The sequence below is a fragment of the Echiichthys vipera genome (assembly GCF_963691815.1).
Source record: "Echiichthys vipera genome assembly, chromosome: 16".
Taxonomy (NCBI): Eukaryota; Metazoa; Chordata; class Actinopteri; order Perciformes; family Trachinidae; genus Echiichthys; species Echiichthys vipera.
The window spans coordinates 11236993-11260455 of NC_139841.1; the positions used below are offsets into that span (position 1 = coordinate 11236993).

Genomic DNA, 23463 nt, shown 5'->3' on the forward strand with positions numbered 1-23463 from the left:
GCAAAATGTTCTTTGTAGGGTGAGCGCTACCATGACCTTGTAAATTGACCCAATGCGCCATCCTAAGCTTAACTCTCGTAATCTGCAGCGGCAATTTCCCCCATTTCAATCTGCACTGCAGCTACTGGTGAAGCTTTAAATGCACCACTACAAATTTGTAGATCCTGAGCCCCTTCTACATCAAGCACTTTCAGATTGGTCTCTGCGGCAGATACATATGCTACCATAATCTAGTACTGCTCGCAAAAGCGCCCTATATTTAATAATGATTTCTATTCCATCCCCAATCTTGCCGTGACAAACACCTTAATATGTTGACACCAGGTAAGCTTTTCGTCCCACAAAACGCCAAGAAACCTGACAACTCTGACCTGCTCCATTACTTGTCCATAGAATTTCTATGGAAACTGATACATGGCGTTTAGCAAAGCATATGACTTGTGACTTTTCAATTGAAAGTTCAAATCCCCATTTAGGGCCCATTTACACGTACAGTTTCCAGCAGCCGAAATCAAAGTATGCGCCAGAACATGAACCTGCGTCATAGGTGCGACCTATGTTTACAATTTTAATTGGCTGTTGTGATCACATGGACATATAAGGGTGCTCATGTTTTTGCTATTTTCAGGATTCTGATTGGCTAACATGGGCTTGAGCTTCTCTATACACTGCCACCTACTGGTTTGGCATGATCTTGGCGGCATACACATACGCGTTAGTGTAAACACGTTTTTTTTTTTAAACAGACAAGTGTACATGATGTTATTTCTGACAACGGAGGCGGCAAAATGCCCGTTCATGCAACTAGGCGGCCACGTGTAAACATAGCCATTTGCCCATTCTTCTACTTTGGCCTAGTCCACATGAATACAGGTATTTTTGAAACTGAACTTTAATCACCCCTGGTTAGCCCACAACTGCGGTTACGTGTGGATGAAAGGCCAAACCGTGCAGAGACACACATGACTACGGTTCAAAAATACCTGCGTTCGTGTATTACAGATTTCTCCTTGCTCCAACACAGCTGCTTCCAATGCTCGATATCAAGCAGCTTAACGAGTTAATCATTTGTACCAGCTGTGTTGGAGCAGGGCGAGATCTAAAACATGCATGACAAGGGGTGTTCCAGGAGAGTTTTGGGAAACACTTTATGGTCTATGGCAAAGAGAAATAAGGTGTATCACTTTGGCTAGACAGAATATTTGTCAGTAGGATAAATTCATTGCTGCTTTTGTATATTAATTGGACTTGTTAACATAAGCAAAATATAGAATACAGCCAGACTTATGCTCAGCATGGCCTTTAGGTAAATCCTGAAAACATGGCTTATATTTTAGCAGGTTTGAAAACGTTTTGGTTTATTTCGTCTGTGAGTTTCACATGCTTGTTTGAATAGTAAATTGGCCTTACATCTTGCCAAGATTCGCTATGGTCTACTAGAAGTTTAAATTAACTGGAACAACTTTGTTGAATGGATGGTTTCTCCTGACACCTCCATCAAACTGAGTCACATGCACCACTGCAGCTGAATTACATGTCTGTTGTGAAGAATAGGCTATACTGTCTGCTGTTTAATATCCTCAGTAAATACGGGTTGAAGCTATAGTGTGTTGCTCAAGGTTCAATTTCACTCTTTTATCAAATAAAAATTCCTCATTAAGCCTTGATACAATACTTTATGTAATTCTAATCATATAATTTGATTGTGCAATTGGGTTTAAAAGCACACTGTCATTGCTCAATCTTGTGTGGCTGAACGGCACTTGTCCCTCTAAGAAGTTGGACGCCGACCGCACGGGGCCACGAAACTAGTTGCCGGAGTCTCGTTCGTTATCGGAATTAACCCGACAAATCGCTCTACCAACTAAGAACGGCCATGCACCACCACCCACAGAATCGAGAAAGAGCTATCAATCTGTCAATCCTTTCCGTGTCCGGGCCGGGTGAGGTCAAATTAAACGTGTGAAGTTCATTTCTATTGGGAATATTTTAAATTGTTTCACCAGATTCATGACTGGACAGAAATTACCTGGTAAGATGGTATTTTGAAGTGTGTTTTGAATATGTATACAGTCAATCCATTTGTTTTTATGAGGATGTTATATAGAGAAAAATAGATGTTTTTTATGTTTTTCATGACTTTATGTGCTGCTGTTTTCAAACCTAAAAGATTTGGCCTCGATCAAACCGACAAGCCTGCTTCATTTTCAACCCTTTCAACATTTGTTTGAGACATGAAGGCTGAATATCCCAAATGACACACAGGCTGCATTACTGGGCTTCAAACAACCTTTCTCATTAACCCAGTAATTTGTGGTTATTTGGGTGGGACAATCTTGGACTAATTCTGAGCTCAATTTGACTCAGCATTTAATGTAGCAATTAGCTAGGTCAAGAAGGCTTCATCGAATTTGTTATGAAACAATTGCATAACATCCTCATCTAAGCAATCTCTCTCTCTCTCTCTCTCTCTCTCTCTCTCTCTCTCTCTCTCTCTCTCTCTCTCTCACACACACACACACACACACCCTTTATGTCCTTTTATCTCTATTTCCTGTTTTGTCTCTGTGTGTCTCTGTATTTCTACTGTGTTTTTCGCCCTCCCGTTTGACCTTCAATTTAACACTTGGGGAGATGCTACTGCTGGACATTCTATTATTTGTTTTACTGACAGATAAAAAGTAACACAAACTTCAGGGTAGAATAGAGGCTTCATAGCGACTACCGATTTTAATTTGTCCCTCTCTCTCTGGCAAACCCCTAATTGAGAAGGTGACCTATTAGATAGATAGATAGACAGATAGATAGATAGATAATTACTTTATTCATCCCCGAAGGGAAACTATTTTGTTGCAGCAATCTGGTACATCTGAATATGATACAATACAATAGAATAAAAATAAGATAAAAATATCTGTATATTAGAAATAAGTAGGAACATAGTACGGAACATGGGCACTTAGACATAAGCATGAGATAAAGAAAGATACATGAATAGTAAGTTGCAGTGGCAGGATGATGGTAAATAAAAATACTAATGTATATGTATATGCAATGTATGATATAATATATGATATGTATGGGATATGTAGTATGGGTAGAATATACATACTGATACTAAAAAATAGTATAATATGAACAGAATTTAAAAATCTGCATCTGCATCATATCTTGGTGATATGAGATCCTTTTTCATTTGAATTGTAGGTAGGTGAAAGGTCCAGTGGCCATGAGAGCCAAGTTCTGTCCTCTTGATGTAAGCTTGAGCAGACACTCCGATCCTATCCGCTTCACAATTGCCACTTCTGACTGTCCCTGTGCTACAACCCTCTTGACATTAAAACCTTATGTTCGAGATTGCACGGGTAAGGTTTTCAGCGAGCCCTTTGCCATCCCTTTCAATGCAGTGCAACTTATAGTTCAGCGTGCAATATATACAATGTAGAGTTGATGGTTATGAGAAGAGTCATTTCATCAGGGTGGTGTGCAGAAAGAAGCTGCTCTGTATTCTGGTGGTGTCGCGGTGGATACTTCGATATCGCTTGCCACGGCACCAGGGTGAACAGGCTGTGGATGGGGTAGGCATTGGCTTTTAGTATCCTTTGGTCTTATCTAACCAATATCGCTGGTGCACAATATGGGTACAAATGACGCTCTGGGCTGTTAAAAATACAAGCTGGACCTGTGCACATCCCATGCCAGTTCATTATGTTTCCAGTCAGGAGGCTTTCTATTGCTCCCTTAAAAAGTGAACAAGGACAAGACACGGGGATGTTTCCTTCTTAAATTTACTTAAGCCGCTGCTGAGCTTACCAGAGTGGATATGTGTGATGGCTGTGACAGCTCCTCTGTGATGCTGATTCCCAGGAAACTAAAACTGTTCTCAGTTCTTTGTCACATGGCAAAACACATATGTGAAAAGGGAAACAAAAGCAGGTCACTTTCCTTCTTGTCAACTGAAATTAAGTCTGATACCAGTAGATTATCAGATGACGGCTTCTCAGATGGTTTGTTTAAGTAGCCGTCATTGAAATCAGTTAGGGGAAGAGCAGGCACTTTCAAAACATACCTGGTAGGTGATTGGAGGAACTCTGTCTATCAAACTGTCACCAAAGTCGATCAGAAGAAAACATTTTCCATGGAGAAAAGACTTCAATGCCATTATCTTCTTTCAATGAAGAAATACACTCCAGATTTGATAAAACTGATGCTATAGACGAATCTGGCGAAGTACCGGAAGTGAACAAGCCACCATTGCTGCGGTGGCGTCTCTCTTCAGTATGCGAACGATTGAATGGGAGCTGTCATTTTGAGTGTACCTACAACCTTCACCTCATGAAGAGTACTTGTGATTATTTACCTCCATCACTGATTAACTCAGATACTTGACATTTACATTGTGTACATTAGGTTGCCCTAGTTGGAGCAATATTTCACAACAACACCACAGTTACTTTACTCTGTGTGACCACGGCAGCCTTGATAGAGGCGTCTTACATAAGCTAGCTAAGCAGTATTAGCTTAGCTGACATTACTTTTCCAGTGATTTAAGCTAGGCAGCCGCATGCTCTTCATTGTGAGATTGACGAGTGTTAACCTAAACTTAGCATGCGGTTGCTGTTGTTGCCTCTGTTAATATTCTTGATCCACTTCTGGTTCACATTCAGTTTTGAAGTTGAAGTTTTTCCACTGCAAAGAATTGCACAGGTTCTTCTTGACTTCCTAGACATCGTTGTCAAAAGTAATGCTGCATAAAAAGTGAAGGTAAAAGTAGAAAAGGTAAACTTATGACAGCTCCCATTCAAGCACGCGCATACTGGAGGGAGACGCCACCGCAGTAATGGCGGCGCCGCTAGATGGCTAAACACACAAACGGCTTGCCGGATTTGTCTAATGTAGCATCTAAGTTAACATCTTAAGAGGCCACCATTGTTGTTTTGAACAATAGCAATATGATGGAAACAAAATCTCCAGCTGCCACTAGCTCCTCACAGGATGCTGATTGGCCGGCTCTCTGAAAATAAACACATTACTCAGAGCTTGACAAGATGGATGTGAACCCGTTCTGTGCATGGTAAACTCAGAGCACTTTTATTTGAGAATCTCTGATGTTTCCAGAAAAGAGTGTCTTCACTGTCGCTCCTGTTCAGGAAACTATTCCAACAAAGACAGGGAGCAGATCAGGCTGTTCTGATTAATTTTTCGTACATAAAACAAAGAAAAGTAATGTGCAGTAATTTGTGTGCATTCCACATATTTATGGTGTGATTATTTAATGAATTAAAGTAAGGGGACATTGTATAAGCTGGAAAATCTTTGTATATGTCCCGGAAGTACTAAGCCAAGCCAAACCTTTTTTATAATGCTAACCAAGTTGTTTTGATGCCTACCCCTAACTGTCAGCTAACTTTTGTAGGCTAAACCCTGTCACGTAATGGTGCCTAAATCTAACTGACACCAAAAGAAGGTTGCGGTAACTTCACGGCCATCACCATCTCGTGGTCGACTTGGACCGTCGCCATCTCATGACTTCCTTTTGCTGAGATATCATACAAAGGTTTGTGCAAAACGTTTCTTACAATATCATACAAACCTCTTCATAAAATATGTTAAGCAACTCGGCTGTACATGAATGTTGCTAGTGATTGTTGTGCTTTCATCGCCGTATGTGTTATTAGATGTGTAGTTTAACCTCTGTTAACGTAACATTAAGCTAGCTATCTAGCTAACATTAATGCTGTTGTCATAAAGACAAAACCCTCAGCTGGGTGGAAGTGCTTCCCAGTGCCCTGCCAGTGCCTTTCTGCCAGAGAAAAGCACTACGTGGACACAGGGCCCAGGTATACAAAATGTATTACAAGTACACTGATTAATTTACATATACTTATTTTTAAAAAGTGTTATTTCCATACACACTGCAATTGAGTATTGCAGGGAAAAAATTAATTTGTTAATTGTGTTTGTCATTTTTGACACATTTGCCATACATTGTCATTGGGAAATATTCATATTAGTATTGTGATAAGGATTGATTGCTTTCTGTTTGTTTTTCATTATTCAGGCTTAAAAAAAAGGGGAAAAGACAAACCCAAGATTCTCAAGAAGAAGAGTAAATGCCATGCATTTATTTCAGCACTGTGACATACATCCCTCAGACAATCAAGATTCATGACATAACCGTCATTACATGGCATAAACACTACATGAAGTTCTACTTTTACAGTATGTTTCCAGTGATTATGGGCAACTTCATGTACATTTAAGTTGTTGTATATCATGTAACATTATAGAATTCTCAACACATTTTCCAGAACTTTTCAAACAGTGTGTCTGCATATTAACAAAGGACAAATGTTTGCACCAGATCTCCCATTGTCTTTCAGAATTTCATTACAGTGATTATGTCAAATAGCAGTCCATCCACAGCTTATTCCCACAGTGTAAATAATTTCACTGGAACAGGAGGGCAGATATTTTCACCTTGTCAAAGTGCAGCTCTGAGCACAACAGGAACAAAAATGAACTACATGGCAGTATATGCAAGTCTTCAACTGGGTTAGCTTTCAATTAACGTTCACATCCGTTTTCACGGTTAGTACTTCAGGAGAACATAGACTATTGGATGAGACAGGGGGGAAACAGAGGATACATCAGAGGATACAGGAATAAATACAGCTTTTTAATGCATAATAATAATTTATACCGGCATGAATAGCAGTTCTCATATAATATTATGTACGCTGATAGCTTTCATTCCCGTTTGGTATACGTTCTGATAATGGCAGCTGCAGGGTTAATCTCCTCCCTGAAGTCTATCCACTTGTCAAACAGTACCAAAAATGAATTTTCATGTGCCTCTGTGCAGTGTGATTAACAATTTTGATGATGAATAACACAATCCCATTACAGTAGCAGGGAACTATTATTAGGACATGATGAGGCTCAAAGGAATGAATACTTGAAAGAGTAACAGCCTGTCATACTAACTAACGTACTCACGTGGAGAGGTGTGTTCTGCAGCTGGAGGGCCATGAGAGTGTGTGTGGTATAGTGAGAGGCTCCGAGGAGCTTGTCTGATTGTATTTATGATCGCTTCACTCAAAGTTTCAGAATTATCACTGACTGGCTGACTAGTCACGGGTGGGTGGTTGTCTCCCTCGTCCTATCGCTCACATTTGTTGGGCGTTGGGACCTGCGACAGCTGCTGTCACTTGCGTCGTCGGTGTGTCAATCAGCGTGTGTGTTGTCAAGTGTTGTGGGGTTGAGGTGACGCAGAGGAGGAGAAATTCTGTCGATGGCTTGATCTGCTGTCTCCAAGTGCTTCATCCAGTTCGCTCAGTTGCTTTTTCCGCATGTCATCGTGTCATCACGTCTATCTTCCTCCGCTCATCTGTAGACTATAGGGTACACCCTCTATCGCTCTCTCTCCCTCTCTCTCTCTGCTGGGGTGCGGTGGAGGATCCTGGACTATAGAGGCAGACGGATGTGCGTGGCAGAACTATTAGGCCGTGCAGCCAAAATATAAATGGCACTCTCCTTTAAAAAGTCTGCCCAGGTCACTGGCCTGTTGAATAAAGAGAGATTTGTTTTTATTTAAAAGTAAAAAATCACTGCTTGCAATCATTTCCTTTCAATGTATGTATGGATAAAAGGGTCATGAAAAAAACACAGGAAATATGCTGTGTTTCAATAGTTGTTCAAGATGCCCTCATTCACTTCCCCTCAGCACTTGCCCTCGGGGTATTCCCCACAGCCATCTTAGGTCCAGTAGTCTGAAAAACTGAAGTGAACTTGGTAAGATCAACCCTCGGAGGGCTGAGTGATCGAGTGAACCACGATGGTCACTCCAGGGGTAGATATCACCCACAATGCATTGCAGTTATGCATTTCGTGCAATAGAATACATCCATTGGTAGTTGGCAGTAATGGATGTAAAACTCTTTAATTACTTACCACTAAAGAAGAACAATATGCATAAATAAAGCAACTTTTATTATCACTAAAACTCTTCACTATCTGATATGTTTTTCAGTTTCAGTTATCTATAAATAATATCTTATTATAAGTCTGTATTTGGCTGTTCGGCTATTTAGCAGAGAAAATCTCATTATTAGCTTAATATTTTACTGAAAAAATGACCAGTTGCAGTAAGTACTGTATTTAGTCTACTTAATTTGTGTGTGTGTGTGTATATATATATTCTTGACTTGTAATTTCTTCTCAATACTATGTGTAAATGTCTGAAAAAAAATTATTTTGCAATATATCATAAAAAAAAAAAAAATTATATGGATAATCATGATACAGATCACAAACAGAAGTTTCTGAATCAAAGATGGATACAGCTGTTTACAAAGTGCCGATGGTGCAGATATATTGCAATCATCCGTAGAAAACACCTTCATCTCATTAAAATTAGTCTAAAGGGATTTTTGATTATTTGTAAGAAGCAGTACAGCGCTAAATCTACAACTGGTGGTGGATCCATGATAGTTTGGGCTGAAGTGAATGAGGGCAGGTGCGTTTCATTTCAATCCCCGCTCCTCCCACCGCCCAATTTCCCTCTGCTCTCTGAGTGGCCTCCGTTCGATGTGTGCTGTTATGTAATGCCATGGGCTGCGGGGAAGGGAAGGAGGGCATGTTGAACAACTAATGAAACACAGCAATAGAGGACAACAGTGAAAAGGCTTTTGTTTGTTTTACTGGCCAAAGTCCCTCACCTTATGGTGGACCACCTTAGGACCTTATTTCAGAGACATATGAACGGTGGTGGCAGGGAGTTGAATCATTTTTTTATCCAGTTTGAATTGTTTGCGATAATTCTGCAAGTCAAGACAGTCGCAGTTTGTCGTAAAACTGTTCAAGTATGAGATTGTGAACATATGAAATTAGAGAGATTAACACCCAAAAGCTGCGTTAGTGGCATCTTGCTGAGGCTATGATGCCTTTGTGTATTTTGTACAAGGATGTAATGTTACACAAGCAACGGCTCTTGCCCCTTCTTCTGCTGTTGCTTATAAAGACACTGGATAACATATCAGGTAATATAACGTTTCATATGTGTGCGGTACATAGTTAAGATAGATAGCTAGTTAGAAAGCATGGTGACATACAGTAGTTGAGTGAGTTCATCCAAAACTAAGTGGCGGTAAGACAAACTGCAACTCTCTTGACATGCAAATTAATTATCTTTCATAATTACAATCACCATCATAATTCATGGCACAAATCAAACAGAATTTTCTGAAATAAAGTTCCATAATTTAAAAAAAATATTGCATGTTCTAATTAGTATTCAACTTAATATGACTGTGTAGTTGTCTTTATTAATTGTGATGTGTATTAGCTGCAAACGTTGTAAAATTTTGTAATAAGGCATGAAGAAAAGTCTAAAAAATCATGACATATCAAAGAAGATTTGTCTTCATTATCCGATGACAGTTAGAAAGTGAGTTCCAGGTTATTTGGAAGGGGCAGTGAAGTCTGCAGTGGCAAGGTTGTCTCTCTCCACACTGCACTTTTCTAGGTTTTTTCACGCAAAATGAATGCCACTTTTGCTGCCCATGTAACGCGTACTGTCTTTGCACAGTGGGGACCACTGAGAGGAAATGTCAGCCATAGTGGAAAATGGGTTAACAAGTTAATGTAAATGCCACAGCTGAGGCGAGTCTGCAGGCCTGTAAAGCCTGTCAGATGCAAGAGCCTTTAAGAGGAGAGCTTCACCAAATTAGTATTCAGTGCAAGGCTGTAATAATATGAGGTATTAATAACAGTGTTGCTCCCCACCTCACATACACTCAATAAAAATACAAGAGGCCAAACCTGCTGTCATCGGTCTTGCTCCTCTCACTGCCAGAGCTGGCTGGACTGCTCTCGCATATGGGGCCAACATGACTTATACTGCACCAAAGGACAGAAATATACGCGTTAGATAGTAGGCTAGAACAGCGGTCACTGAGACCACCAGACATTTCCTTGTGCTGGAAAAAAGGGAGAAACATGGGATTTTTAAAAGGAAAACACACCTTAAATTATTTCAACGATCCAACTTTTTGAATAAGGGTGGATTTCACTGGGATATGATCCACATCTGTAATTCCTACATTCAAATAAAGTCATTTGGATGGAATATTGGTAAACTCACTGAATTAGTCAGTATGGCATTGTATTTAGATAACTCCGAGTTGAGACAGACAAGCCTCTACTTGTAAGCCATTCAATTTTTAAGGATTTTCCTTTTAGTGCTTTTGCCAAAAATAGGTGTCTAATAGATGTCCAATAGTTTTAACAGAGGGAAATAAGTATGTTCTATACTGTGTTGCTATCAGCTGCTCTAACAACTTAGTAAAAAATGGAAAATAAAAACTGACACACTCTGCATCATGAAACACATTTTACTCCCATAAATCTCCATATAATCCTCATGTTTCGATCACATTTTGCGCAACATGCCAACAAGGGATAAACCAGGAACCATACAGTGTAGAGACGGACGGATATGCCTACATGGGGCCACCCCGCTGATCTCTCGCTGCTTTTGTAGCCTGACGCTCTTTTACATTTCCTCGCTGATACTCCATTCTTTCAGTAGGCCTATGTGCCTCCTGATTACAATGTGCGAAATAACAGTATTCCTTGCTAAGGTTTAACACAATTGGTTGGTCCAACCAGTACTTCTCCAGACTGTGGAGAATGGACAGATCCATGTCTGTCATAACAATGTGTTCAGTTCCACTCTGCCACTATAGTAATGGCAGCCATGCTAACATCCTCAGCCAACAGATTTTTTTTCTTTAAGCCAAGTCCTAAAAGTATCATGTGCTGACATCACTGTTTCAGGCTCAGCCAATGCTAACTCACAAATATTTTTGATCATCAATTCATCTTTTGATTGAATTTTTAAGTATATTGAATTTAAGGAAAAGCCCATTATAGTTTGTCATGAGGTAGCATCTTCAAATGAATTGTTTTGTCCACCAATGGTCCTAAACTCCAAGGCAATCATCGCATTATGTCATAAAACAGAGAAAATTGTTGCTTGAAAATGTTTATAGTGCAATGTAGTATGAAAAAACCTTTAAGGTCAACCTACTAGTTGTTCTTCCTCAGCAAACAGAGTATGTTCCATTTGAGCTAATGGAAAGCTAGAAAGTGCAATTAAAAGGATCAGAGTCTAGGATTTAGGGGAATCTATTGGCCGAAACTAAGAACTGTTGTGTTTTTGTTATCTTAGAATGAGCCCTCGTCTGTTCTCATCCCAACTCATCACATACGGATGCTTTGTCAGGACCCTTTGGCGTCACTTGTCAACATACTGGGCAGCCCTGCACTACAAATTGTTACAGTCCTGTCACAGGGAACTAACATAATCACACCTGAATACAATTGAACTCACTGAATTCACAAGAGTCTGTTTAAGGACCCCAGTGTACAAAAATATTCAAATACACATTTTTAGAATAGGTGAATATCACACATTTGTATTGATTGTGTTTTTTTGCCCCTAACTGCATGTGATTAGAACCAATTTTCATCCAGATAGCTTGACGTCAGAAGTCCAAGAACCCCTTAGAAAATGGCCATGTCAGTTTTTCACTCGCCAAAATTAAGTCGAACTTTGGAGCATTAAGCTGGCAGTACATGGTTTCCATCCGTACCAATGGATTCCTCAGATCGTCTAGTTTCTAGGATGGCCGATCAGATTTCAGGTCTGCTACCCCAGGTCACCCCTTAGAAAGTCCCCAGCGATCCACAACCCTGACCTCCTCCCTCAGGATCCAAGAGACCCTGTAGAACATGTTAGTTAAATTACCGTATATTATTAGTTATATGTTGAAAATATCACCAAAAAGGTACAAAATCAACAAAACTTTGTCCAGTTTTAACAGATGACAAGAAGTCTTTTCTGGACCATGCTGTTATCAGCTGCTCCAATAACTTTGTAAAAATTGGATAGTAAAACTCACAAGCCTCCCCTCCATAAAACTAACTTTACTCCCATAAATATCCATTAAATCCTCATGTTTCAGTCACATTCTGAGCGGCATGCCAACAAGAGATGGACCAGGAGCATACTCTTTAACATTTCCTTGCTCAGTTTCCACTCTTACAGTATAGTGCTTTTGCGTATGCTGCTATGTTGTTCTTACTTATGCAGCACTTGCTCTGAGTGTCTAACATGCAGATGATGAGTTTACAGTTCAAAGTCCTTTTGCGTTTTGTACAGATTCACAAGAGTGCGTATCAAACGCGGATGGAGCGTGACAAAGCATCGGTAATTGACACCCTGGGAATGAACAGGCTGCCCAGAACAGTCAAACCAGACACTGGCTCCAGAGAGCCCGTTTGCTTTTTTCATGTTACCTGAAGGCGTAGATTCTACTACATGCTTGGAAAGGGAAGGGTGAGGGGAGGGGTATGCATTAGGTTGCAATCTGCAAAGTCACCACTAGATGCCACTAAGTCCTACACACTGCTCCTTTTAAGTTAATATTTTTTTGTTAAACTACTGTTTCCAAAGTCAACGGTCACACCAACTGTAAATTATTTTTTGAGCGGATTTTCTTTTTTTGCCAAATCAAATACATAAGATAGATGTACATAAGAAAATGGAGCAGGACAATGTCACTTTACATTTCACTAGAAACCGAAATTACGTCTTCTACACCTGCATGAGTCATGCAGTGTTTTGTTTTTTTCTTTTAGAGTCAGATAGAATCTCTTCAGATGACTGATAGCTCCTTGAAAAACAATTTTCACTCTCAAACTGTCGCCTGTGAGGGTCTTTAATCCAAAGATCAAAGGGAGATTTTTATTTGCTTTTTAATGAGCATGAATGAGCTTGCATTTTTGTTAAGTACGTGTGCATCTGAGGTGCACAGTGCATACTCACACCCTTTTGGTTCGCAGTGTCCTCCTACATTGATTAGTGAGGCTTTTAAAGCAAAGCTCCCTTAAAGAGAACAAAAGGCTTTCTTTTGATCCCTATAATTAGAGGTCAGCCTGAATCTTATCCATGCCTCAGTAAAACAAGACCTAATCATATGAAGGGCCCGCATTCTGCTCATTAAACTTCATTCAAGGATGCATATGTCTTTGATTGCTGTATGTTCGGAAGGAGTTTGCAGTTAAGAGGCTTTCTCTCTTTTTTTCAAGAGGGTTAAATTACGAATGAAATCTAAACCGAGGGGTTGTCTGATAATTCGTGCAGAGTGCTCCAGGGGGTTGAAATGAAAAAGAGGAGACAAGCCATGCAGTGCTGAGTCACACTCACCCACAATTCATAGGAGAGCAGAGTCCCATGAGTCTGTGGGCAATGCCGCATGTTGAATAGGTGAGAGGGATGGAAATGGTACAGCATAGGAGATTTGACAGCAGAAGAAGGTTATAAGCAGTAACAAGCACATGCGCATACAGTTCACACAACCCAGTGGTGGAAAGTTAATTTAAGTTAAGTACATTCATTTAATACTATTTCATATTCAGTTCCAAAGGGAAATATATTTTCATAGGCATAATAAGAAGTAATAATATTAACATAATACTCCCAAAGGAGTAATTCTGCAAAGTGAGTACTTTTCATTTTGATAATTCAGTCAATTTTTCTGATAATTCTCATGATTTCTACTAAATGCAGGACTTATAATGGAGTACTTCTGCACTGTGGTATTGCCACGCTTACATGAGTGAAGAATCTGGATATTTCAACCACACACACACACACACACACACACAGTGTCAAACAAACAAAGTGAGTACAAATACATAACCTCATCAGAGTCAATCAGAGTCTATTTTCCTTTCATCATTACTTTCATGGAGTCTGTCTGTGAGCATAAAACTGATAAAGGAGCAGTGATATATTTTCTGCCATAAATAATAATAACCGAGTGTGGTTTACAGGGGATTGGCACCCTTAAAGCAACAGCCGCACAATGCAATCAAGTTCAATAACCATCCAGTACAGACAGATTTTTTTGAAGGATATGCTGTTTGACTAAGATTTTGTTAAAGAGATGATTGAACTCTCTGGTCATCGTCAATGCTGTACTGTGTAGTGGAGTTGCACCGGATTGCATTATGTTGTGAAAAGCATCTAATATTTTGTCTCTCCTTTAATCCAGTTGATCCAAAAAGCTTTACAAATGTAGTATTTGGTGCAGGGTTGCAACCCTGACTCCTTAAAGAATATGTTCCCATACAGTGAAACTGTATTTTCTTGAATTCACTTTCCGAGGGAAGCGCATTTTTCAGCAATCTGCGCAGATTATGAAAAGCTCGCTGTTTTAAACACTTGGTCAACAAAACTACTTGGTTGGGCTTAGAAAAACATGATGGTTTGGGTTAAAGTGTAACTCCAGCTTAAACCGAACCCCCAGTCTTTTTCGGCATGAATATACATCAAATAAGCCATCGGGACAAGTTTTTTGGGTAATCACCTAAGTTAGTGATATAGTTGGCTGTTAGCGACTCTACGGGATTTCTCTGTTATTAGATGATCACCCAAAAAATGTATCTCGATGGCTTATTTGATGTATATTCATATCAAAAAAGACCATGGGTTCGTTTTAAGCCGGAGTTACACTTTAGTTCATTACGTAAACAAATCAACTTTTGGTTTCACACGGGACACAAGCGTTGGTCTCCTAAGGTCCTGTGTTTGTTTGAGCCATCCATCCACCCCAGACTCCTCCCTACACAGACTTTGACTGAAAACGTATTTGTGACACATCAAAGACAAATGTAATCCAGAACAAAATAATTTTTTTTATGTAATTGAGAATGCAGTTTTTGTTGTATGGTAACTTAATTTTTAGGAGATGGGGCTGTGTGTTGGTTGTGTCCACTACTGTATTCAAGTTATTGTGTCCCCCACCCTTAATTGATCTGAGCCAAACAAAGCGCAAACAGCTTGTACTGAGCCCGCTTCAGAGTCTTTAAAAGAACACAGTTCAAGTGAACACCAAGCAAAAGCAAGATTCATCAATCTAATACGTGGCAATTTACGAATAGCAGGAATTTAGTCGTACTCAGCATCAATCCAGCGGGTAACTAAGTGCTTGCTAACGACATGAGTGGCAGCAAAGAATACATTATTGAATGAAACGCATTAGTTTAGTGCCCTTAATATGAGAGAAAGAACTTGCCACATTTATTTTTTACATTTTTACTTTCCATACATGATTTATGTTTGATTTTGTATTTGCTATCAGTGTTGCCCTGCTGTGTGCATTCATTGCATTATGCACTGGACAATGTGTGTGTCAAAAAACAATGCCTTTGATTCTACAGTGATCTGTTTGAGCTGAAGCCCCTCTGCAGAGGGACAGAGAAACAACATTGTTATTCCCCGTGTGTTGTTGCAGCGCAGAGAGAGAGAGAGAGGTCCAGTTTGTGCTGCATGACCTTGGGGGATATTGTATTGTCAAAGCAGGTACCTGAAGGGTCACAGTGGTGGTTTTTGATTTTGCACATTAGCCAGGGGACATGTTAAATAATGAATGTGACCAGTGCAAAAACTGAAGGACAGGGTTCTTAGTTTCTGAGTTCATGTCATGTATAATGTATGCTGAAATTATAATGTGATGAGCTTTTTAAGTATTTATTATCATTCTGATTTATGAATAGTATCTTTCCTTTCAACATGTTGGAAGATAGGCATGATGGTATGCAAATGATGTAATAAACAAATGGTGCAGTGGTACAAGAATGGATTAGCTTTAATTTACCTCCTCCCTCTACACGGCTTTGCTGTTTTGCATACAAAGAAAATCTACAGCAACTTCAACAGCAGTGAGCATTTTCAGATCTGCAACCTTGTGAGTTTTTGTGTGTCCTTATTATAACTCATTCATATAAATGAAATGTACTTAGTTGTGGGGAAATTCCAAAAGCTACTGTATGGATGCCTCATTGACAGACAGTACACTTTATCCCTTCATCTGAAGTCAGAGAACTTTGGCGAAATACATTAGTTGAAGAGTTCAGGTTGTGATTTAAGGCATGTCACCTTAAAGAGATTTTGTCGGTGTAGATTCACAAAATAAATGGCATGCTGATGCATATATAGTTGAGTAATCAATTATGAAAAGTCAGATCTGAAATAACTGATTTTTAAAACAGTAGCTTGATTACACATTCAGCAGGTATGGATTACTAAACCGGCCTAATATAGATACAGGCCAAGGGATCAGGGATCCTTACTCACCCCACAAATATACACAAAACAACCAAAAGCATACACGTACTGAGCACAAATGACCCAAAATGTCTACAAATACATGTAAAAAGACTAAAATTAGATGCAAAACGACTGCAAGGAGACGCAAAATGACCCAAAGTTTGGAGAAAAATACATAAAGTATATATAAATATATGTAAAATAAATAAATATGATAAATAAATAAATATATATATATATATATATATATATATATATATATATATATATATATATATATATAAATAAAATAGATGCAAAACAATCACATAGATCCAAAACTACAAAAAGACTAAAAAAACACCAAGAGATGCAAAGTTACTAAAAAGATAGATCCAGAATTACAAAAAAATAGGTACAAAATGACTACAAAGGGAAACAACATGACTAAAAGAGTGAGAAGAGATTAAATATTAACGATATTCACCAGCTAGTTACAAACTGTGTCTGTCTGCTATTTTGCTTATAATGACACTATGAGTGCAGTGATAGTGAACCAACACAGTTGAGTTACCATCAGACAGCTAAACAATGAGCTGAAACTCACGACTCACCCCTTTTAAACCGTCATACTGTCATTTGATTTCTTTTTTTTAAATATTGATTATAGCTGCTCTACAAAATTTGAAGTTAGATATATGAAAATCAAATGGCAATAATATGAAATAACCACATGCATTATTAATTTGTCTTATTATTAATATTAGTGGTATTACAGTAGTTAATTGGAATAAGTAATAGTATTGTTGTAAAATACAGAAATGAAGGTAAATGCAGATTTTTGCAAAAATGTTATATAAATGCAAATCTAAGTAAGACTATTATAAGATGCTATTATGTACGCCTTATCTTGGTAAGTGTGATTCCAACTTATATGGGAATTAGTGACGACTGAAGAGTATTTTAGTATTTCATTATGAGTTCTGAGTTTTATTAGGTTTGCAGCCCAGGTTTTAACGATGAACTCACTCTCAATTTTCCTGCGTTTTTTTTTCTTTTCGATTTGGGCAAGTAAAGATGTGTGTCATCCACAAAACAATCAAAATGAACATTGTTACTGCAGTTTATGTCAACCAGAGGAAGAATATGTAACAAAGGAAGAACACAGCTTGTTATCTTGCTTCCAGTCTACTTTCTGACTGTCTGTAGTCCCTAAGCAGCCAAACCTTTTTTTCTCTCTGCCAGCTGCAGTTTGCATACAGATGAGATATTTACTCCTCAAACTCCTGCCAGACTTGAACATAGAAATGCGCCATTATCAGTCTAGACATGAAATACTTTCAAAGTACTCAGACTAATGTTGTGAGTTTGATTTTTACTATCTTCTTTTGGGATTTACTGACCCTCTTTTGGTGTGCTCACCTCACATTGCAAGACTGCGAGTCTTTGTTGAGCTTGTGGAACCAGGACTGCTGGGCCTGGCGGCATTCTGCTCTTGTTATCATGCCGTCTTCATCCAGGTCCAGACTCAGGAACACTGACCGTGCATTGTTTCTCTCCTTTGCAGTCAGCAGACGTACCATTGAGTTCTAGAAAAAAAAAAATCCAATGAGAGTAGGTGGCCTGGATCTACTCATATTAATTCCCTTCCCCTTTCATACATGTTATTGCTATAATTTAAGGGCCTGGAAAAGGTATTTTAAGGCTGATTTCTTTTGCCTTAATAATTCCCAATCACATTAACGCTATCTGACATAATCTGCTAGTGCTGCTTTAGCTACTGCTACCCCACATGTACACACAGTCCACCCATTTAATCGCCCAAGCCAAAAACGAAGCCCATAATTTAAGATGTAGTGGAGGGTCAATAAAAATGAGTAATTCAGGCAGGTGGCAGCAAGCTAACAGCATTACTATCAAACCAACCTCAGCATAAAGCCGTCTTTGACCTGTGTTCCTGCATTCTCCACAAGGCTGAGTAAAGAGTATTTAGACTGATGGAGGATGGTGTGCCTTTGCCAGACACCTCACACAACAACAATGCTCGAAGATTACGGTTGCTGATCTCTGCCGCAGTAAATGAAAGAATGTAAACACCATTACTTTGGCTATGACAAGACCTTGTGTCTTCTTGAAGAGTGAGACAAGGCAAACCATCTCATCATTCAATAGTTGCTCTATATCACAAAGTGAGTGAAAGAATGTAAACACAGTTAGTTTGAGTTATACCATGGCCATGTCACGCTTATTGGTTGGAAGGTCTGGATTAATGTAGGTAGGGTAAAAATAATTTCATGGGGTCACAAACACAATTACTGGAGAGTGTCATTTTTTCCCCAAACCCTGGCTCAGCTTTGTAAACCTTGTCATTTTTAGCTTGATGTTGCCTAGCATTGCAAATGCAAGTTATTCTGGGGCTCAGGAACTGTTTTTCAGTTTAAAACAGAAAGGAGAGATTAAAAATGGGTTATACAAGTAAACGAACAAATCATATTTTTATCTGATTACATTTTTTTTGTTTGCAAGTGGTATAAGCAGGATAATGCCCTGTATGTATGTAGTTTGTGTGTTGCATGATTGTAATAGATGCCGCTTTCAGCCAGGTCTTCTTTAGCCCCCTCTATAGGGTAGTCCCCAATAGCGCCCCCCAAAATCCCAGCATTTTAACCCAATTTTAAGGGCACCATTGGATGCTTTAGCCAATTCATTGAGTTTATAAACTATTTTATGGAGCGCCACAGTGGAATGGTTAAAGCAAATGGCTACATAACAGCAAAATATCAGGTTCTATTTGAGACTGTTGTTGCATGTCATATCCCTCTCTCCCTCCCCATCTTTCCAATAAAGGTGCAAAATGAAATGGAAATATAAAAAAAAAACTGTTTGAATATATTCATCTTGTTTCCTTATTATAATACTTTACCTCCGTGCGAAACTTCTTCAAAACTGCCAGAGACTCAAAGTAAAGGAAGTCCAACCATTCAATGTGACCCTTCTTTTCAGGATCCAGCGCTGCAAACTGGGCCAGGACTTCCTCCTCTTGCTCATCAGTCAGGTCCTTATCAAACTGCTGCTTGGATGCAAAGTGGCGGTATTGCAGTAGCTCATCTGACACCAGGCATGACTCTACAGCAGCAAAGAAAGATTCATCACATCAGACCTGATTAGTGACTGAGCAGTCTTCCTGATGTAATTAACTTATTAGGACTCATTCTCTACAAAGGCAGGACCACCTCCCACTGTTTGCATTCCATCCAAGCTGCGGAATAATACAACACATTTGGAAACAGACAGTGGTGAGGGAAAAATAATCACTGTAATTAAGCAATACAATAAATGGTAAACTGACTTGTATTTATGAAGTGCCTTAAGGACAATGTACATTAATTAACATATCAAAAGGGCATCCATGTAAATATGCAAGCACAATTGCTAAATTTCATTCGTCGTCCTAAGGCAGGTACTATAAAAACATACAGACAACACACCATGGCAAAAAAAAAAGTCTTACGACGACTCAAAGTGCTTTATACTACTTGCCATATTCACAAATTCACACGTTCAAACACTGATGGCAGAGGCTGCCATTCAAGATGCCAATCTGCTCTTTAGAATCTAATCTTACTATTTATATATAACAATTGGGGTTCAATATCTTGCCCAAGGAGACTTTGACATGCGGACATGCGATCACCCTCTCTACGCTGTGTCACAATCAGTCACAATTCAAACCGATCCCAGTGTGGAAACCAGATCTGTTTTTAACCTGTCCCCTAAACCAGTGAGCTCTCCTGACCCTAACATTTTAATGTCATTGTGATCCGGTGACTTACCTGGGATGATCTTGCACTGCTTGAAGGTCTCCATAAGGCTGTACATTTCTTCCTCTGTTAGGAGTAGATTCAGGTTGTCCTACAGAGAAGGGTGAGATGAGAGCAGAGAATTACACTTACAAAAAAAAGTTATGCTCACACAATTTATTTTATAGACAAGTGATAGATTATTTATGTTTAATAAGTGAGTGTGCACTAATAACATGGACATAATCCCAGAATCCTCCTGCAATCAGCCACAGGCATGTACTGAGTATTGGATTGTGAATCCATTTTAGCACCTACTCTGTTTCCCAGGTGACTGTGTTTTGTTTTATCCCTCACTCTGTTGATATTCATATCATTAGAAGGATGGGAAGCTTTAGGGTAATTTTAATTAAGACATTTAAGTGCCATGAGACTTGATATTTCACAGACTTTCATTTAATGAAAAAAACTTTTAATTGCAAAAAGATGTCATGTGTTTTGCTACAACATATTATGTTGTTTTTTTTAGTGTACACTCATCCTACTTCAATGGCAGTTTAATTAAATGGGGACATCTGCGACATAACTTATTTACTTAAAATGCACAAAACACATTTCAATTATATATGTAAGTATATCAAAATGTGATGTGGCTAAAAAATAATATGGGCATTCAATCAGAGAAAATGAATGACATGTCTGATGTATGTAATACATAAATCTGTTCTGAGCCTGGAGTAGACATGAGGAGACAGTAATTTGAATATTTATGTGTGTATTATTCGTACATTATTTGATCTTATAAGTGGCTTGATGCAACTGTAATGATTCTTTTGGGATTACTAAGGGAAGTCAATTCAATTTGTTAACATAGGCCTTAATCACCATTATAATCTGTCAGGGCCTCATTAAATCCTCATTATGGAAACAAAATGAAAATGTGCAACCGCCCACCCTTAAAAACAAATTTAAAAAAACACCTGGCAGCTCAGCAAATAACAGCAAAATCAAACAGGGAAATTGGTTAAAAAGGAATTTGGTGTCAACCGTGAACTGTATGATACACAGGAGTAGTCTCCGTGACCCATCACCCGTAGGTTTCTGAAGAGCAAAATGAAGCTCAAAGTTTGTGGCCCCTGGTGGCTCCAGCTGTCGCAACCTAACTCACAGCTAATCCAAAAATGGGCAAAGAGGTGGAGCAGGGATGGAGTTTAGGCGGCCTAATGAAGCCTTTAGCGTACCCACCTGTCCCTCAAAGCGGCCACAACCTTAATCACCCCGGTACAGTGTGATGATCTTAGAAATGAGCTATCGAGAACAACATGCTGTACCAAGCTGTAAACATGTTTATTTCTGCTGTTAAGTTGGGCATTTTAACTTGGTAGTCTATGAGGATCGACTCACTTTTGGAGCCAGCCTCAATTGGCCATTTCTAACAATTATTAGAAATGCTTTGATCACACCAAATAATGGAACACATCTTTTAGTATGAAATAAATAGGATGAGAAGTTCCAAGAGCTGATCAGAAGAGAACTCGGACTTAACTCGCCCTCGCCAACACTGCCCCTGACTGAACTCCTCCACCCACCCCCAGCCCTTTTCTGGGCAGAAACTTTGATTCACTCACAAACATGGCCTCATTATATCAGCCATTGGGAGCTGAACAAGGGCGCCAACAAGCTGTGCGATGTCCCCCTGCATTTCATCAACCTGTCCTCAAGATCACAGTAACTGTCAACACCTCCCTACCCTGCTGTCTGCAGCGTTTACAGATCAAGAGTGTGTACTGTATGTGCTTTGTATTCTTTTTAATTCTTATCACCCAGTCCTTCACCCAGTACTTCCTGCTAATATAAGTGGGAAATGCTGCTTAGCTTATTATTTTAATGGATACAGAAATCAACTGACATACGATTGTCATTTCTTTCCTTTATTAATTTATCAAACTGTGCACTCGATTATGCAGGATTAACCTACACTGACCTATATCCGCCACTAATGGCCATTCCAAAGTAAATTCCAAAGAAAAAAGTAATTTACCGCATACACTTATCCACTCTGCATGGTTTATTTTAAAAGGAGTTGACAATTTGATTACAAGGACCTTTCTCAAGTCATGAAGGGACTTGAAGGGATGATAGTCCACAGCTGTGTTTTTGATGTATCCATGATCATAAAACCACCCATTCCAAAGTCGAAAATGAAACACTGAACAAGAATAATAAACTCACACACTCCACAAAAGTAAAGGGATGCAGTCTGGAACATGACATCCTTGTTGAAATATATAATTTCAACAAAGTGGAGCTAATAATGTGAAGAGCCAAAGCTGAGCTGAGTTCCACACTGTTTTGTATTCATTCAAGTGACTGCTTTGCTTACGATCACCCAAGCCATTCAGAAGCCTAACATGGATGCATTTTGCGAAAAGACGGCTAGTTAAAAGTGAAACACGACATGTGAAACAACTATTAGACCATAGATGACAGTGTATCACAGAGTTAAATGTATCTGGCTGTCATTATTGAGGGCATTTACTCTGGAATCTCACAATATTTTTTTGCAAACGCGTATTAGTCTGGAACCTCTCAGCTCATTTTCAATTTTAGTGGGGCGTTATCAGTGGGTGCAGACCAAAAATGCCTCTGGACACAGTTGGATAGACCTACAACTAATCAGAGCAATGAAACAATGTAGCAGCACTGCGCAGCACATGTAAGTAAGGGCAGTGCTTTATCTGTTTTCAAGTGCCAATAACACAACAGCTTGGTCACAAACTTTGTCAAGTCGCAGCTAAACAGTACGCTAAATTGTGTTTCTGAGAATATTTAGAAAAGAAATACACAATCTTGATAAATTCATATTTGATCAGACTACATTGACACTTTGATCAGTTTGGTGAGCCTGGTAAGTTGCGTTAACACAAACAAAAACAAAACAACAACAAATGAAATGCACAACAATGTGACAAGAAACAAACAAAAAAATCAAGACAAAACAATTAATAAACTGACAATAATATAAAGTCATATGCTGTACAAAATCAGGAAATCACACGCAGAGCATGAAAATGGATCATTCATTCATTATTTAATTATGTAATAATATTATCAATATTCAACAATATATAATTAATAATGATAATATCAGTAAAAGCAATACAGTTAAAAAAAAAACATTCAAACCCACCCTATATAAGCTAAAAGGTTGTGACTGGTCCAGGGCCAGGTTGGATGGAAATATGTCTGAACAGGACGCGGACCAGACTTATCTGCTGTAGCAAATGAAACATGAACTCAGCTCAGCATGGTGTCCAAGGCTAGCGGGCAATGTATCTTTATAATAAAAGTATTGAAGCATCTATGCGTTACATCAGATATCAAGCTTGAAATGCAGCAGATCACTTCACTGATTGATTCTAGTGCCTTAAGTTCCACTTCAGCTTCCAGTGCCCACATGAAATTAAATGTCACGTTTGTCTTCATGTGATATTTTGAGATCAC

The 23463-nt window shown here is 39.0% G+C and overlaps 1 protein-coding gene across 3 annotated transcripts in view; it reads right to left on the reverse strand.

The window, feature by feature from the left end:
• Positions 1 to 6183: 6183 nt before the first annotated feature.
• phf24 (PHD finger protein 24) overlaps positions 6184 to 23463 on the reverse strand; it is a 36498-nt gene continuing 19218 nt past the window's right edge. The window contains exons 4-9 of one of the 3 annotated variants that reach the window (XM_083930339.1): positions 19993 to 20071; positions 19083 to 19285; positions 17582 to 17748; positions 13274 to 13306; positions 9823 to 9900; positions 6184 to 7564 (exon numbers count right to left, since the gene is read on the reverse strand). In XM_083930339.1, coding sequence (XP_083786465.1) covers positions 7468 to 7564; positions 9823 to 9900; positions 13274 to 13306; positions 17582 to 17748; positions 19083 to 19285; positions 19993 to 20071 — 657 coding nt within the window. In that variant the 3' untranslated portion in view covers positions 6184 to 7467. The remainder of the gene's footprint in view (positions 7565 to 9822; positions 9901 to 13273; positions 13307 to 17581; positions 17749 to 19082; positions 19286 to 19992; positions 20072 to 23463) is intronic. The other 2 variants (XM_083930340.1, XM_083930341.1) reach the window with 2 other exon arrangements.